The sequence below is a fragment of the Bubalus bubalis genome, chromosome 3, assembly GCF_019923935.1.
Source record: "Bubalus bubalis isolate 160015118507 breed Murrah chromosome 3, NDDB_SH_1, whole genome shotgun sequence".
Taxonomy (NCBI): Eukaryota; Metazoa; Chordata; class Mammalia; order Artiodactyla; family Bovidae; genus Bubalus; species Bubalus bubalis.
This window is the reverse complement of record NC_059159.1, coordinates 63,062,576-63,082,185: the sequence shown is the minus strand read 5'-3', so window position 1 is coordinate 63,082,185 and position 19,610 is coordinate 63,062,576. Positions and strand designations below refer to the sequence as shown.

At 38.7% G+C, this 19,610-nt stretch overlaps 1 protein-coding gene across 5 annotated transcripts in view; it reads right to left on the bottom strand.

The window, feature by feature from the left end:
* Window positions 1-1,192: 1,192 nt before the first annotated feature.
* MFSD14B (major facilitator superfamily domain containing 14B) overlaps window positions 1,193-19,610 on the bottom strand; it is a 117,031-nt gene continuing 98,613 nt past the window's right edge. For all 5 annotated transcript variants that reach the window (XM_025281292.3, XM_044939665.2, XM_006047540.4 and 2 more), the window contains 5 exons: window positions 14,997-15,068; window positions 7,074-7,186; window positions 5,546-5,643; window positions 3,644-3,786; window positions 1,193-2,944 (listed from right to left, as the gene is read on the bottom strand). In XM_025281292.3, the coding sequence (XP_025137077.1) occupies window positions 2,696-2,944; window positions 3,644-3,786; window positions 5,546-5,643; window positions 7,074-7,186; window positions 14,997-15,068 (675 nt within the window). In that variant the 3' untranslated portion in view covers window positions 1,193-2,695. The remainder of the gene's footprint in view (window positions 2,945-3,643; window positions 3,787-5,545; window positions 5,644-7,073; window positions 7,187-14,996; window positions 15,069-19,610) is intronic.

Genomic DNA, 19,610 nt, shown 5'->3' with positions numbered 1-19,610 from the left:
GGATGAACCTTGAAAACATGGTATGTAAAAGAAGCCAGACACAAAATGTCACATACTGTATGATTCCATTTATACGAAACATTCAAAATAGGGAAATCTACAGACACAGAAAGTATATTACTGGTTTCCAGGGGATGGGGATGGGGAAATTGGTAGTGATTGCTAATGGGGATGGGGTCTACCTTTTGGGATGATGGAAATGTTCTGGAATTGATGCTAATAGTTGCACAATTTTGTGAATGAACTAAACGTCACTGAACTGTACACTGTAGAATGGTTAAAATGGTGACTTCTATCTCAATTTAAAAAATCTACCTAAGTTTTAAAAAAATTGTGACAAGATATACCTAATAATAAAATGGATCATTTTAACCATTTTTAGGTTAGTTCAATGGCATTGAGTACATTTACATTGTTGTGCAACCAGCCTCACCATCCATCTCCAGAACTTTTATTGCAAATCTTTGCAACTCCATGGACTGTAGCCCGCAAGGCTCCTCTCTGTCCCTGGGATTTTCCAGCCAAGAATACCGGAGTGGGTTGCCATTTCCTTCCACAGATCTTCCCGACCCAGAGATCAAACCCATATTTCCTGAATCTCCTGAATTGCAGATACATTCTTTACCACTGAGCCACAGGGAAAGCCCAAAACTGAAACTCTATCCATTACATAATAACTTCCCACTTCCATTTCCCCCAAGTCCTGGCAACCACTACTTTCTATGTGAATTTGACTAGATATTTCATATAAGTGGAATCATACAGTTTTTGTCCTTTTGTGACAAAAGTATGCATTCTGCTTATTTCTCTTAGCATAACATTAAGTTTCATCCATGTTATAACATGTGTTAGAATCCTTTGAAAGGCTAAATAATATTCCTTTTTTGTATATACCATATTTTCTTCATCCACTCACCCAACAATGTACACCTGAGTTCTTCCACCTTTTGGCTACTGTGAATAATGCTGCTAATAAACACAGGTGTACAAGTAACTGTTTGTATCCCTGCTTTTTGAAAGATTTTTAAAAAGTTGTGAACTCATTTTGAAGATTGTGAAATGAAACTAATTTTGAAAAGACACATATCTTTTGCATTAGCTTAAGGACTAAAAACTTATTTTAGCTGAAAGTCACCCAAAGGAGAACCTAAAGATCAATGGTACCATTTGCTTTAAAGAAATACAAAAGACATAAAAGTATCCATTGCAAATTTATTATGCATTAGGAAGCTTAACTTAAAAATCAACAGCATAGTAAAAAAAGATATGTTATCTTTGTTCATAGCAGAACAGGTTTCAAAATATATTTTCTTTTAAATGTATTCGGTCAGTACACAATCCTTTATAAAAGTTGTATATATATTTTTTCTGTCAATACTTTCATTATATTTATAAATACAAGATTTACACAGCACCCCATCAAAGAAAATTAAAACTCCTTATGATATAGCTACATATATTTCATACCTATAAAACTTTCAAAGGAGTGCTATGTTAAAGATGGGCCCTAGTTAATGCTCCACTTACTCGTGCAGCAAAACACATAAATCTGTAAAGTTTTCTTTGTCCATAAAACATCTTGAAAAATTAGCAAGACACTTGTGAAACTGAGCTTCTTAAACCCATATTTTAGGAAGGGATTTGCTGTGCATATTCCTATGAGATTTAAAAGGCAGATAACAGATGAAAACGAAGACTGAAAACAAATGCCTACATATAACAGTTAAGGTAGGGATGTGATACAGTGAAAAGCAGGACACAGGATATGTGGGTGGGAGTAAATAGTAACAAAACATTACATGAGTCTAAACTTGGATATAAACTCCACTGGTATCCAGTTACTAACTCTCATCTGCACTTAGGAATGTTTACATTGTTGAGAGCCTTCTTACAAGCACCCTCCAATTTCTATGTTGCCACCAGAATGCTTGATGTATGTTTTTCTTCTGTAAAATCACCATGTATCTAACCAAGACATTAGGTTCAGGAATCTGAACTGCTAGTTCTTCATGATTTAGATTTATTAAAAAATTTTCCTTCCTCTGGTAAAGGTATTAAATAATACTAATCAGTATTGTTACTATCCAGAGGTATATATGCTGAATTTCATTCTAGCCAAGAATGAGAAGTAGAGAAGGAAAGGAGAGTAAAACTAGATTTTTGCTGACCTTAGAACAAAGGCAACAGATCCCTGATACTGAGTGACTCCTGAAGCAGCCACTCACAAACTGTCATGGGATAAATGCACATAGTTCAGAGGAACAGAAAAGGAGAAAATATGGGATTTTTTTATCTTAAATTTTGTCAGAGACAGCAGTTGTACTACAATCCTGCACCTTTTGAAAAGGACATGATCACTCCTACACTGACATTATTAAAGGAAAGCCATCATTTCTACCACAGATTTTGAGTTTCTGAATGTGGATCCCAGATAACTTTCAGAGTTGCATATTATTTGCAGAAAAGTATATTTCAAATCTTATTTAGTTCTAATGTATAATGAAAAGGAAAAGAATGGTGTAAGAGGCACAGGAGGAGGAAGGGGAGGAAGACAGAGGGACAGAGGTGGTTACTTCTCAAACTCAGCCCTGAAGGGTGCCACTAGTATCTCCGCTCCAGCACCATGAAGTCTCCATGTGGTGTGGCTCCCCCATGGCTCTCAGAGATGGAGTCCACAGAATCCTTTCTGCAGAATTTATAGCTCAGTGCACTGATGCCCAGGCTCTTCGAGGGAAGAAAGCTCCCAGATGCTGCTGTCCTGCAGTAGTGGCTCAATGTCCTCATCACTGCCCCGTTCTGGAGTGTTGGCCAGGCTGCCACTGATACTGTTGCTGTGTTTCTGAATTCCACCTTTACTGTACTCAGGGATGAATACAGCAACCAGGAAAGACATAAAAACTATACACGCCCCAAACAAAAATGGTGGGCCTGGGATGACAGCTCCCTGGGGGGGTGTGGAAACAAATGAAGATGAAGAATTTGGTTAGCCTTTCAAACTAAAATTAGTACTGGATAAACCAAAAAAAATAAAAAAATAAAAACCACACCACTGAAAAGTGAGTTATTTTCTCATTAGCAAATGTTCATTAACTGTCATGGCAAATTCTAACAAAGCCTGGTGTCTGGAATACAATGGAGGGCAACTAATCACTGCTTTCCGACAGCTTAACCAAATATGTAAGCACAGCTGTTTATCTCTAATCTTGCCCTGTGACCAGAGATCATGCAGTCTGTATACGTAAGAACATTAATTCCAGTTTTGTGCAGAAATCTATATTATACATATATTGGAAGCAGGGAAGTAACAGCAAATAAAAGGTAGAAAAAGCACTTCAGCTCAATTTGTAGCTGGAAGTTTAGGTTATTTCATCTTTTATTTGGCCTCAGTTTCACCAGAGGACAGCATTCTGACCACAGAAATTATGCAGGTGAAAACAGAATCTGAACAAAGGCAAGACAAATATTTTACATAAGACATTATCACTGAACTGATCCCGTCCTAGTCCCAAGAAGCAATGAACACACACTACTGTCAAATACAATAGTAATATTATAAAAATAAGAACACTTTCCAAATTTAAGGTCACAAGATTTTGCTCTAATCAGATACAATTGTTAAAAACTAGGCTTATTACCAAATTACCTGTAGGGCAGCATTGTTAGAAATCAATTCTGGTTCCAACTCAGTCAGTTCCACATGGAACATGTAGAATATGAAGCCATACAAGGCTGGCCCCAGTCCATTACAGAGTCCTCTTATTCCAGTTATGATACCCTGGGCAACTCCTAAGTCAGAACAAAGAAAAGGGAGCCAGTCTTCTCAGAAAAGCATCTCAAGATTGGAGACTTAAGAGCCCTTTCTTTCAAACTATAAAATACTGATTAAGCTGGACTGAGTACCCATCATACTGATATCCATTCATTGTACAAATCTTGTCCTTTTCTATACCCTTATAATACTCTCCTCACTACCTGTCCTAAGATATATAAGGATATGAAATGACACCGATGTTTCTAAAATCCCTTTGAGGCTGAATTCCCCCCTGAACAACAGATCTTCCTATAAATATGGAATGATAAAATGAAAATTTTTAATAGTCTCAATTTATAGGCAATTTCTACTTTTTTTACGGACTGAGATTTTCCTCTTCTACTTATTTAATGGTGCTTTTACAATAAAAATCTGTCCTTTGCATCTTGGATCACTGCCCAAGTGTCAGTCCATAGGGGTCCTGAATCTGTGTGCTTCTAGCACCTTCTGACAGATTCTGTTCCTCACAGTGATAGCTGTACTCCAAGTACACCTGTACTGAAAAATTCCAGAAGTGTCAATTTCTAGGTATCTCTGGTATCTCATGTGGCAGGTAAAAAATTAGCTTGAATCATGAGATAGATGTTTCTGTAAGTCAAAAACAGTCAAATATAATTCAACCTAATATACTGTGTTCTAATAAGTTTATTTGTTGACATTTAGAAACATCTGTATTAATACATGTAAGCATAAAAGAAGCCAAAGCAAATTCATGCTCTGAGAGACAAGATAAGAGTCTCTTAGAGCCCAGGCAATGCCCATCCTTCAGATAGCTCATGCCTTTACTTCAACCACAACATCTCCCAAGGATGCTGTCAGCTAAGTGACCATAACAGGATAAAACACAGATTTGAGGTCTTCAAATGATAACTGCTATATTTAAAATAGATAACCAGCATGGATCTGTTGTTAAAACCAATAAAATAAAAAACAAAAGTAGATATGAATAAAATGGCTAATTTCCAATGTGAAAAAGTAAGTGCAACCAATAAACTATCTTTTCCAGTCTAGTTTCTTTTTTTATTGAAGCTTTTAAAGATCTCTAAGACATAAATTTTTTTTTTCTTCTAAAATTCACTATTTCCTGACTATAGTCAGGTAAACCATTAAGTGATGGAGAAGGAAAATAATTAATTTCAGCAGTAAGAAGTACCTGATAGGGAAGCCAGAGGCACAAGAAGGATGAAGAGTCTAGACATTTACAGTGCTACTCTATAGAGTCATCTTATTTTTGTCTCTCACCCTGCATCCAAATATCAAGAACTACGCAGATTTATCTGCTCAAAGAATCATTTTCTAAACTGAGTAAATAATGGACTTTGAGTGATTCCAAATTAAAGAAACTTCAGTGATTACAGTGATTAAATAAAGAACTCATTGTTTTATTAGCTAGTCTATCAATTATTTAACAGATATTTGTTAAAATATGAGTATAGTCTAGTAAATTCTGGCAGTAACATAAAAGAAGAGTCAAAACTGAAAAGAGAAATTAGATAGTTGTATTTCTAAGTATTCTGACTTGCTGTGTCCGGATTTCAAAAATATGAGTATAAAATCAAATCAGGAAGGAAAAGAGAATTTTTCTATTTGTCAAAGTAAAGAGGTATGATTGTTCAGCAGGGACCATACACCTGTAACCTGTTTCTATGCTGGAAAGACATCAGAGATGCTCATGATTCTGGCAGGTACATTTCCACTGAGGGAAAGAAACAGTGAGGGGGACAGTGACCTCACCTTGCTGATTTGAGTCTGCATTCTGAGAGACGAGGGTACTGACTGCTGGGAACGTAATGCTGGACACGGCGGCCACAATCCCTGCTGCCCACATCATCCTGCAATGACAGGTCAGGCTGTGGTCAGGTGGCAGGCCAGCCCCAGTGAGAGAGCTGTTCAGAGTACAAGCGGCAAAAGCACAAAATGCTTTCTGTTGTCTTACATTAAGTTGTATTTATTTTTTTTCCTCTTTGAAAATTGTTTTTTTTAAAAAAACCTAGAACGTTACACAGCACACTGTTTATACTAATACTGATCACTTCATGAGCTGGGAAAATTTCATTTCTTTATCTTACCTGTCAAAATTTTTCTTCCTGGTATGCAAGCTCAATGAAATTCAAAAGGATTTCTTGTTTCTGTAAAGCCATACTTTTCCTCACCAATTTTCCACTTTTTTCTTTGTACTTTTCAAAGGCTCGCCTCCAAACTGCCCTTAGGCTGCTCAGTTTCCTACCCTCAATAAAGTGTTGTGTGAAACCAACTGAGAAAAATGGAGACCTGGAGTTCAGGATGGCATCTTGCAGACTTCCAAGTCTGCTTCCTTTAGACCTTTGTCTCAATGAAAGGAACTTATGTTCCTTTGAACTTATGTGTGTGTTAGTATTAAGCGTTAGTGTGGGCAAAGTCCAGTGCCAATTGAGCTAAAAACCTGTTTGGCCAGACTGTCTTGGGGATGACAAGAATAACCTTACTTAAAAGGAAAAACCCTTTAGGTTGATAGAATCAGCTGTTGAACCAAAGTTCATAGGACTAAAATTAAGGTTTCCAAGAACAAGAAGAATCTACCACTAACCACTTAAAGCATTTCAAGTTCTAAACTGTGTCATTCATTTCCAGTTGGAAAATAAGGACCAAGTCAAACATTTTAAGTGAAGATATGAAGTATTTGGTAATAGGCACATAAGGAAACTTGCCACACAACAAAACACTACTCACTTCTTTTACTTTTTCTTATTGCACAGGGCTTAATTTGACCTGCTTTCCTATTAACAGGAATCTAACTGTTAGAAGTAATAACTGCCTCTGGGTACAGAAGCTTTTGGAGGAGATCTTAGTGTTCATCTAACTCACATACTTTATATTATAAAGATTATGTCACTGTCCAATGTCACTCAGCTAATTATAGCAGTAAATCCTGCCATAATCAGTCATTTTTCCTTGTTTTCTTTTTGACTATATGTGCTGTCACCAAAAACTGACAAATGTGTTTAACAATTAGGCATAAAACTTTTTTTGGAGGGTTGGAGAAAGAGATACATATATTTAGTTAAGTAACATCTCACTGAAGCTTGCTGAGGTGAAGGCAATCTGTCTGAATAATGTGGAATTATCTAGCTGTAACCTTCCTCAAACTAAGGCTAAAGAGTTTTTGAAATTTTGAATACACTATGCTAGTAAAGTAACTCCTGCTTCTTTTGCACGAACACTCAACTAATTCAAGCTCCTCTAAAAGATAAATCTGTCATGAGAATCTATTGGAGAGACTTACCATGCTTGAGATCCAAAACCATACCAGGCTAATTGGAACATCTGGAAGCCCAAACCAAGGAGAACAGTGTTCTTATTCCCTAATGATCTCATCAAGCTAGTAAGAAAGACCGTCTGCAAAGCAAAGGGGATAATCATTAGAAATCATATAAACACAGAGATCTGATGCAAGCTTTGTGGAAAAGCCCATTAATGGTGACCAAGAACCTCTAATTGCAGCCCACTTGACCTGAGACCTTGGAAACCATATAGTACTGATGCAGCTCCAAAAGGAGTGAAGCTTCAAGGGCTTCCCAAACTGACTTGGGCTCAGGGCCTTCAGCCTCCTCCCCAAAAATCTGTTTATGTGTTGCTTGTTGCTCTTCAGTCACTAACTCTTCGACCCCATGGACTGCAGCACATCAGGCTGCACTGTCCTCCACTATATCCCAGAGTTTGCTCAAACTCATGTCCATTGAGTCATTGATGCCATTGAACCATCTCATCCTCTGTTGCTCCATTCTCCTCCTGCCTTCAATGTTTCCCTTCAATGTATCAGGGTCTTTTATAATGAGTTGGCTCTTTGTTATCAGGTGGCCAAAGTATTAAAGCTTCAGCTTCACTCCTTCCAGTGAATATTCAGGGTTGATTTCCTTTAGGATTGACTGCTTTGACCTCCTTGTAGTCCAGTTGGTGGGAGTTAACAGTTTCACAAAGTTGGATTGATACAAACATGATTTTAACAAATATAAAATGCATTAGTCACTCAGTCATCTCCGAGTCTTTGCAACCCCATGGACTACAGAATGCCAGCCTCTTCTATCCATGGAATTCTTTAGGTAAGAATACCAGAGTGAGTTGTCATTCTCTTCTCCAGGGGACTTTCCTAACCCAGAAATTGAACTCGGGTCTCCCACACTGCAGGCAGATTCTTTACTCTCTGAGCCACCACTCTGCTAAAAAAGTAGGTGAGACAGACTGAAAGGGGATAAGATAAAAGATGAATCTGGGCTAACTAACCAGAGTTAATATAAAAAAAAAAAATCATAAGCAACTTGAAAGTTTAACATAATTTACACTGACTGATATAGTTAAAAAGTAAAAGGTGTTTACCTGAATGTATTCCTATGAGGTATTTGTGGCGTTCTCATTTCTCTTCCAGATAAGACTTATCACAGAAGAGTGTTCCACATGGTCTACCATGCTTTAAAACAGCATATAGCCCCTTCAAAGATCCCAGCCTTGTGGTGAAGGGGCTTGCATAACTCAATGAAGCTATGAGCCATGCCCTGCAGGGCCCTCCATCATGGACAGGTCATAGTGAAGAGTTCTGAGAGAATGTGGTCCACTGGAGGAGGGAATGGCAAACTCCTTCAGTGTTCTTGCCTGGAGAACCTCATGAGCAGCATGAAAAGGCAAAAAGATAAGACACCAGAAGATGAGCCCCCCAAGTCAGAAGGAATGCAATATGCTACTGGGGAAGATCAGAGGGCAATTATGAATAGCTGCAGAAAGGATTACGTGGGTTGGACAAAACAGGGATGACACTTAGCTGTGGATGTATCTGGTGATCAAAGAAAAGTCTGATGCTATAAAGAACAATACTGCATAGGAACCTGAAATGTTATGTTTATGAATCAAGTTGGACGTAGTTAAGCACAAGATGGAAGAGTGAACGTCAACATTTTAGGAATCAGTAAACTAAAATGGACTGGAACGGGTGAATTTAATTCAGATGACCATTATATCTACTACTGTGGGCAAGAATTCCTTAGAAGAAATGGGGTAGCCCTTATAGTCAACAAATGAGTCCAAGACACAGTACTTGGGTGCAATCATAAAAACAATAAAATGATCTCAGTTCATTTTCAAAGCAAACCATTCCAACATCACAGTAATCCAAGTCTATGCTCCAACCACTAATGCTGAAGAAACTGAAGTCAAATAGTTCTCTGAAGACTTACAAGACCTTCTAGAACTAACACCAAAAAAGATGTCCTTTTCATTATAGGGGAGTGGAATGCAAAAGTAGGAAGTCAAGAGATATCTGGAGTAACAGGCAAGTTTGGCCTTGGAGTACAAAATGAAGCAGGGCCAAAGCTAACCGACTTTTGCCAAAAGAATGCACTGGTCATAGCAAACACCCTCTTCCAACAATATAAGGGATGGCTCTACACATGGATTTCACCAAATAGTCAATACTGAAGTCAGGTTGATTATATTCTTTGTAGCCAAAGAGGGAGAAGCTTTATACACTCAGCAAAAACAAGACCTGGAGCTGACTGTGGCTCAGATCATCATCTCATCATCATAAAATTCAGGCTTAAACTGAAGAAAGTAGAGAAAACCACTGAGCCATTCAGATAAGATCTAAATCAAATCCCTTATGATTATACAATGAAGATGATGAACAGACTCAATAGATCTGATAGAGTAACTACAGAACTATGGATGGAGGTTTGTAACACTGTACAGGAGTCAATGACCAAAACCATCTCAAAAGAAAAAGAAATGCAAGAAGGCAAAGTGATTGTCTGAGAAGGCTTTACAAATAGCTGAGGAAAGGAGAGAAGTGAAAGGAAAGGGAGAAAGGGAGAGATATACCCAACTGAATGCAGAAAATAGCAAGGAGAGATAAAAAGTCATTGTTTCAGTAAATCAGCAAATTTGGAAAACTGAACAGTGGCCACAGGACTAGAAAAGGTCAGTTTTCATTCCAATCCCAAAGAAGGGCAATGTCAAATGATGTTCAAACTACCATACAACTGCACTCATTTCACATGCGTGCAAGATTATGCTTAAAATCCTTCAAGCAAGGCTTCAGCAGTACATGAATCAAGAACTTCCAGATGTTCAAGCTGGGATCAGAAAAGGCAGAGGAATGAGAGATCAAATTGCCAATAGTCCATGGATCATAGAGAAAGCAAGGGACTTCCAGAAAAACATTTACTTCTGCTTCACTGACTATTCTAAAGCCTTTGATTGTGTGGAAAACAGCAAACTGTGGAAAATTCTTAAAGAGATGGGAATACCAGATCACCTTACCTGTCTCCCAAGAAACCTGTATGTAAGTCAAGAAGCAAAGTAAGAATCGGACATGGAACAACTGACGGGTTCCAAATCGGGAAAGAAGTACGTGAAGGCTGTATATTGTCACCCTGCTCATTTAATTTATATGCCAAGTATATCATGAGAAATGCTGAGCTTGATGAATCACAAGATGGAATCAAGACTGCTAAGAGAAAGAGCAACAACCTCAGATGACACCACTCTAATGGTAGGAAAGCAAAGAGGGACTAAAGAACCTGTTGATAAGAGTGAAAAAGTTGGCTTGAAACTCAAGATTAAAAAAACTAAGATCAAGCCATCCAATCCCATCACTTCACAGCAAATAAAAGGGGAAAAAATGGAAACAGTGACAGATTTTATTTTCTTGGGCTCCAAAATCACTGCGGACAGTGACTGTAGCCATGAAATTAAAACACACTTGCTCCTTGGAAGGAAAGCTATGACAACCCTAGACAGCATATTAAAAAGCAGAGACATCACTTTGCTGAAAAAGGTCCGTATAGTCAATGCTATGGTTTTTCTGTAGTCATATACGGTTGTAAGCTGTGTCATAAAGAAGGCTGGGCACTGAAGAATCGATGCTTTCAAATTTGGTGCTGGAGAAAACTCTTCAGAGTCTCTTGGACTACAAGGAGATCAAACCAGTCATTCCTAAAGGAAATCAACCCTGGATACTCATTGGAAGGACAAATGCTGAGGTTGAAGCTCAATAGTTTGGGCACCTGATGGTAAGAGCCAATTCACTGGAAAAGATCCAGATGCTGGGAAGATTGAAGGCAAAAGGAAAAGGGGGCTGCAGAGGATGAGATGATTAGATAGCATCACTGACTCAATGGACATGAATTTGATCAAGCTCTGGGCAATAGTGGAGGACAGAAGAGCTTGCATACTACAGACCACAGGGTCATAAAAAGTTGGAGATGACTTAGCAACTCAACAACATAGCTATTTCAGGAAAACAGCCTCTCTGCAGTCCCATACAATATAGTGAATGTACCTAAGCATAGCAGTGAATTAACTCAAAACACATATGCCCTGCTTTTTGTGGTTCTGTATTTATAAAGATGGGCTTGATAAAGGACAGAAATGGTATGGACCTAACAGAAGCAGAAGATATTAAGAAGAGATGGCAAGAATACACAGAAGAACTGTACAAAAAAGAGCTTCACGACCCAGATAATCACAATGGGGTGATCACTGACCTAGAGCCAGACATCCTGGAATGTGAAGTCAAGTGGGCCTTAGAAAGCATCACTATGAACAAAGCTAGTGGAGCTGATGGAATTCCAGTGGAGCTATTCCAAATCCTGAAACATGATGCTGTGAAAGTGCTGCACTCAATATACCAGCAAATTTGGAACACTCAGCAGTGGCCACAGCACTGGAAAAGGTCAGTTTTCATCCCAATCCCAAAGAAAGGCAATGCCAAAGAATGCTCAAACTACCACACAATTGCACTCATCTCATACGCTAGTAAAGTAATGCTCAAAATTCTCTAAGCTAGGTTTCAGCAATATGTAAACCATGAACTTCCAGATGTTCAAGCTGGTTTTAGAAAAGGCAGAGGAAACAGAGATCAAATTGCCAATATCCGCTGGATCATTGAAAAAGCAAGAGAGTTTCAGAAAAACATCTATTTCTATTTTATTGACTATGCCAAAGCCTTTGACTGTGTGGATCACAATAAACTGTGGAAAATTCTGAAAGAGATGGGAATACCAGACCACTTGATCTGCCTCTTGAGAAATTTGTATGCAGGTCAAGAAGCAACAGTTAGAACTGGACATCGAACAACAGACTGGTTCCAAATAGGAAAAGGAGTACGCCAAGGCTGTATATTGTTACCCTGTTTATTTAACTTATATGCAGACTACATCATGAGAAATGCTGGACTGGAAGAAACACAAGCTGGAATCAAGATTGCTGGGAGAAATATCAATCACCTCAGATATGCAGATGACACCACCCTTATGGCAGAAAGTGAAGAGGAACTAAAAAGCCTCTTGATGAAAGTGAAAGTGGAGAGTGAAAAAGTTGGCTTAAAGCTCAACATTCAGAAAACAAAGATCATGGCATCTGGTCCCATCACTTCATGGCAAATAGATGGGGAAACACTGAAAACAGTGTCAGACTTTATTTTTTTGGGCTCCAAAATCACTGCAGATGGTGACTGCAGCCATGAAATTAAAAGACGCTTACTCCTTGGAAGGAAAGTTATGACCAACCTAGATAGCATATTCAAAAGCAGAGATATTACTTTGCCAAAAAAGGTTCGTCTAGTCAAGGCTATGGTTTTTCCTGTGGTCATGTATGGATGTGAGAGTTGGACTGTGAAGAAGGCTGAGCGCCAAAGAATTGATGCTTTTGAACTGTGGTGTTGGAGAAGACTCTTGAGAGTCCCTTGGACTGCAAGGAGATCAAACCAGTCCATTCTGAAGGAGATCAACCCTGGGATTTTTTTGGAAGGAATGATGCTGAAGCTGAAACTCCAGTACTTTGGCCACCTAATGCACAGAGTTGACTCAATGGAAAAGACTCTGATGCTGGGAGGGATTGGGGCAAGAGAAGGGGACGACAGAAGTTGAGATGGCTGGATGGCATCACTGACTCGATGGACCTGAGTCTGAGTGAACTCTGGGAGTTGGTGATGGACAGGGAGGCCTGGTGTGCTGCGATTCATGGGGTCGTAAAGAGTCGGACACAACTGAGCGACTGATCTGATCTGATATATAAAGATGGGGAAACGTTTAATTGTTGTTGTTCAGTTGCCTAGTCATGTCAAACTCTGCAAGCTCATGGACTGCAAAACACCAGCCTCCCTGTCCCTCATCATCTCCTGAAATTTACCCAAGTTCATGTCCATTGCATTGGTGATGCCATCCAGCCATCCATCCTCTGATGCCCTTTTTTACTTCTGCCCTCAATCTTTCCCAGCATGAGGGGTTTTTTCCAATGAGTCTGCTGTGCACATCAGATAACCACTGTGCACATCAGATAACCAAATGCTGGAGTTTCAGCTTCAGCACCAGTCCTTCCAAAAAGGATTCAGGGTTGATTTCCCTTAAGATTGACTAGTTTGATTTCCTTGCTGTCCAAGGGAGTCTCAGGAGTCTTTTCCAGCACCACAGTTCGAAGGCATCAGTTATTTGGTGCTCTGTCTTCTTTATGGTCTAGCTCTCACAACTGTGTGTGATCACTGGGAAGATCATAGCCTTGACTATTACGGACCTTTGCCAGCAGGGTGATGTCTCTGCTTTTCAACACACTGTCTAGGTTTGTCACCGCTTTCCTGCCAAGAAGCAAACGTCTTCTGATTTCATGGCTGCAGCCACCATCTGCAGTGATTTTAGAGCCCACGAAGAGGAAATCTCTACTCCCACTTTTTCCCCCTCTAATTGCCATGAAGTAACTACATACAATCCTAATGTAATGACTTACCATATTTCTTCAGTTTTGTGGATAGCAAAAATTATAATATTTACAAATTTTCACTTGTTTTTCCCTTTCACTTTTTTTCAGTATTAAAATAATATTGAAACATTCTTCTGGTTAATTTCAGAATAGTGGAGAAAGACTGTGGTTGGTGGCTGTAAAAGCAAATTTTTATGTGCCAAACCTATGCATTAGGGGTAACCACACATATTCTACAAAGCACTAAAAATTTATATTAAATTCTAAAAGGAACGAGATGGTGGAGGAGTAGGTGAATGTGGAGTGCATCTCTCTCCACAGATACATCAGGAATATACCTTCAGACACAGAAGTACTTGCAGAACACAAACTGAGAGCAGACAGGCGTACCTGACCAATGGAAAAGAATATATAGAACCACACAAAACTCAGTAGGATGAAGGAACTAGGGGGAAAAACAGGAGTGTTAGTAGGACCGGACCTGCCCTCGGCAGGTTGGGAACTGAAGCAGGGATCCGATCCCCACATCAGGGCAATTGGCTGGGTCAGAGGAGAAACACTTAAGGCTGAGAGTGAAGCAGCTGATCTGTGGCAGCCTAAATGGAATGAGAATCAGACTGTACCCCAGAACTGGAAACAACCTAGATGTTCATCGACAAAGGAATGGATAAAGAAGTTATGGCACACAACATAATGAAATATTATGCAGCCACAAAAAGGAATTTGAGTCAGTTCTAATGAGATGGATGAACCTAGAGCCTATTATACAGAGTGAGGTAAGTCAGAATGAGAAAGATAAATATTGTACACTAGTGCACATATATAGAATCTAGAAAGATGGTACCAAAGAATTTATTTAGAGGGCAGCGAAGAAGAAACAGACATAGAGAATAGACTTATGGACACAGGGAAAGGGCTGTAGAGGGTGAGATGTAGGGAGAGAGTAACATGGAAACTTACATTATCATATGTAACATAGATAGCCAATGGGAATTTGCTGTATGTCTCAGGGAAATCAAACAGGGTCTCTGCATCAACTAGAGGGGTGGGATGGAGAGGGAGATGGGAGTGAGGTTTAAGAGGGAGGGAACATATGTATACCTATGGCTGATTCATTTTGATGTTTGACAGAAAGCAATAAAATTCTGTAAAGCAATTATCCTTCAATTAAAAAATTAATTTTTAAAAATTTATATTAAATTCCTCCTATATCACAACCTCTAGATTTTATTAAAAAGAGAATAATTCTATGATCTGTATCCACATTAGTGGATACAGTGGGTATGATATTGCTCATAGCTATATAACATGCTACCATAGCAGGGAAGGAGTGGAACTGATGTAGGGGTGCAAGAGATCTTCATGAATATTTCTTTGCAGCTTCCTGTGAATCTATAGTTATTTCAGATTAAAAATGTTAAAAAAAAAAAAAAAAAGTGGGGTGGATGGGTAAAATAACACTCACCTGAGCCACAATAGACAGAATTCCTACCATAGCTATGAAAGCTGCAATTTTAACAGATCCAAATCCTATGACCTGTGAAAATGAACACATTTTGCAATATAGACATTATATAAATAACAAGAAATGTTATGTTCCATTAAAGCTATAGAATAAAATAGTTGAGGAAAGTTCATGAAAACTTGACAATGGAAATTTAGGCAGTGCTCAAAGCTAAATCTATTTAACCAACAATTTATAGCTAAATCTGTCATGAGAAATCACCGTAAGCAGGCACAATTTAATATAACTAAGATTAACTACTAGCACAATATTTTCTATTACAGGTCTCCCTACTGTTTTCATATGCTTTCCCCTCTACAATCCTCCAAGAGCTATGTAACATTATCCACTACTAGGGAAAAAAATGAAGAAAAGAAAAATTTGATTTTTGATGCTGTCAACATAGAATATGTTCACTTGGAGAGTTAAGTGGCTCTCAACTTTGGCTGCATATTAAAATCATGTGGGCAACCGAGAAAGGGAGAAGGGAGAAAAGAGATGCTGGAACTCACTTGATATCAATTAAATCAGACTCTCTGGGCCCAGACACAGGTATGCTTTAAAAAGCTCCCATGGTTATTCCAATGAGCAGCCAAAATTAGCTAGCAATGATTTCTAAGCCTCTTAATCTTAAGAGCAGCTATGAAATGCCTGAAACTTTTAAGTTTTAAACATCAAGTTTTTAAAGCTAGTTTGCCATCTATTGAAACTATAAAATCCAGAAAAACTTTAAAAATTATTGTAAATAATCTTCACACTTCATAAATGATTATCTTGCTTCAAATCACACAATTAGCTAATGAAAGAGAGCCAGAACTTCTGGTTCCCAAACCAGTGCTGCTGACATTAACACTATTCTATCACTCTCCAATCGAATGCAATTAAAAAAATTGGAATCTATGGTGGTGGTGGTGTAGTTGCTAAGTCATGTTGACTTTTGCAACCCCATGGACTGTAGCTTACCAGGCTCCTCTGTCCATGGGACTTCTCAGGCAAGAATACCAGAGTGGGTTGCCATTTCCTTCTGTAGGGGATCTTCCCAACTCAGGATAGAACCCACGTCTCCTGCACTGCAGACAGAGTCCTTACTGTTGAGCCACCAGGGAAGCCCATATATGTATTTTTTAATTGAAGTACAGTTGATTTACAATGTTGTTTTAACTTGTGCTATATAGCAAAGTGACTCAGTTATACATACTATACATTCTTTCTTATATTCTTTTCCCTGAATATACAGTGTGCCATATACACTGTGCTATGGACTTTGTTGTCCATTCATTCTATATGTAAAAGTTTGTATCTACTAACCCCCAAAACCTAGCCCACCCTCCCTTATTCCCCCAATAAATATATTTCTAAAATAGCTTTATTGAGGTAGAATTAAAAATACCATACAATCCACCCATTACAAGTGCACAATTCAATGGTTTTAGTATTGATATGGGTTTCCTTGGTGGCTTATATGGTAAAGAATCTGCCTGCAATGTGGGAGACCTGGGTTCGATCCCTGGGTTGGGAAGAACTCCCGGAGGACAGCACGGCAACCCACTCCAGTATTCTTGCCTGGAGAATCCCCATGGACAGAGGAGCCTGGTGGGCTACAGTCCATGGGGTACCAAAGAGTCAGACACAACTGAGCAACTAAGCACAGTACAGTATTGATACAGAGTTGGGTAATTATTACCATGATCATTTTAGAAGGTCTCATCACTCTTCAAAGAAACATGGTACCCCATTAGGAGTCCCATTCCCACAACCTACCCCACCACCCAGTCAGTAATCTACTTCCTGTCTCTCTGTATTTATTCAGAGCATTTCATACAAATGGAATCACACTATATATGATTCTGGGTTCTTTCACTTAGTATAACGTTGTCAAAGTTCACCCATGTTGTAGCATGTATCAGTGCTTCATTGCTCTTTATTGCCAAAAAAAAATCTGTACATTGCATTGTACAGATGTATCATGTTTGTTGATCCATTTCATCAGTTAATAGGCAGATAGGCTATTTCTACTTTGTTTCTACTTTTTGGCTATATGAATAATAATTTGTGTTAAGAGTTTTTGTACAGATAGGTGTTTTCAATTCTCTTTGCTATATACCTAGAAACAGATTTGCTGGGAACCCTATGCTGGACACTCTGAGGAACCACCAGGCTCTTTTCCACAGTGGCTACCCCATTTTACATTCCCACCAGCATGTATGAGGGTTGCCATTTCTCCATCCTAGGTCATTGTTGTTTCCTTTTTATTACAACTTTCTTAGTGGGTGTGTTTGATTTCCTTGATGGGTAATGATGTTAGCCATCCTCTTATGTGCTTATTGGCCATTTGTATATTTTCCTTGAAGAAATATGTATTCAAAATCTTTTGCCTACTTTTTTAGTTGTTATATGTCTTTTTATTGTTGAATAAAGTTTTAAACATATACTGGATATTAAATATATACCAGATATTATATTTTCTTATAAAATAGATGATTTATAAGTAAACACAATTTAAACTAAAAATATATGTGTGTGTTAATTATATGTGAGCTCTAAAAAGCGAGCATAAATACAGAATAATAGACTTATTCTGATTTGTTGTAACTGTTGTTGTTGACGGTGATATGAGCATATGTATAGGAAAAATGGATATAGAAGAAAATAGTCACTGTTGTTAACTATACATGTGAAGAAAGGAGACTTTTTTTTACTTTCTTCCTTGGGCTCCCATTTTTCGTACATTATTTTCCACATTAAATGTACATTTAGAGATGCATGTGTAATTTTCTACATTTAACACCTGGGCTTCCCAGGGGGCGCCAATAGTAAAGAATCCATCTGCCAGTGTGGGAGATGCAAGACACATGGGTTTGATCCTTGGATCAGGAAGATTCCCTGGAGTTAGGAAAAACCCCACTCCAGTATTCTTGCCTGGAAAATTCCATGGGCAGAGAGCCTGGCAGGTTACAGTCCATGGGGCCACAAAAAGTTGGATACAACAGACTGACTGAGCAAGTACACACACACACACACACACACACACTAAACACAGTATCTCACTACTTTTCCCTCTAAATCTCCAGCATCCTCCAACCATAAATGAGTAAAACAAAAAAAGAGGGGAATGCAAACTAGTACAGCCACTATGGAGAACAGCGTGGAGATTCCTTAAAAAACTGGAAATAGAACTGCCTTATGATTCAGCAATCCCACTGCTGGGCATACACACTGAGGAAACCAGAAGGGAGAGACACGTGTACCCCACTGTTCATCGCAGCACTGTTTATAATAGCCAGGACATGGACGCAACCTAGATGTCCATCAGCAGATGAATGGATAAGAAAGCTATGGTACATATACACAATGGAGTATATGTACCATATACTCAGCCATTAAATTACTCAGCCATTAAAAAGAATACATTTGAATCAGTTCTAATGAGGTGGATGAAACTGGAGCCTATTATACAGAGTGAAATAAGCCAGAAAGAAAAACACCAATACAGTATACGAACGCATATATATGGAATTTAGAAAGTTGGTAACAATAACCCTGTGTACGAGACAGCAAAAGAGACACTGATGTATAGATCAGTCTTATGGACTCTGTTGGAGAGGGAGAGGGTGGGAAGATTTGGGAGAATGGCATTGAAACATGTATAATATCATGTATGAAACGAGTTGCCAGTCCAGGTTCGATGCACGATACTGGATGCTTGGGGCTAGTGCACTGGGACGACCCAGAGGGATGGTATGGGGAGGGAGGAGGGAGGTGGGTTCAGGATGGGGAACACATGTATACCTGTGGCGGATTCATTTTGATATTTGGCACAACTAATACAATTATGTAAAGTTTAAAAAAAAAAAAAAAAAAAAGAACTGCTTGAAAAAAAAGCTTTACTTAAATGTGCTACCATATAGTCTCACACTCTCAGGAAAACTATGAGTGGCAAACTTAACAAATTTTATTTGAAATATCTCTAAAAATAGAGGAATTTATCTTAGGGGGAGGCTTGCTCTGACCAAGTGGAGTAAACCATTAGGAGAAGGACTTCCAGTGAAATCAGTGAAAGACCAAGGCAGGATTGCAATGAAAGGCAGTTCAGACCTCAGCAACCTCAGAGACCTAAGACAGCAGTTGGAAAAGCAAACTTTTTTTAATTGCCTTAAGTCAACTGCCTTTTGGGGGAAAATGTGAAGCACAAACTTTTAAAGGGAGAAAAATCAGAAGACAGAAAAGATTACTTTGGTCATTATTTGTGACCTACCTTGAAGTCCACAGTGGTGTGTTTTTGTTTTTAGTGGGGAGTGTGTGTGTTGGGGGCAGGTGGGGGTGGTTTGCAACACGTAGGATCTCACTTCCCCAACCAGGGACTGAACCTACCTCATCTGCATTGGAAGCATGGAATCTTAACCACTGGACTGCAAGGAAAGTCCCTATAGTGGCCTACTGTAGATGGCTAAGCAAACTGAATGTGATCGATTAGACCCAGGGGTCATGGTTCTTCTGAAACAAATTTTACCTCTCTGAAATTTAATGAGTATTATTAAAGATTTAATAAATTCTGTTTCTACTAATTCTTTCTGT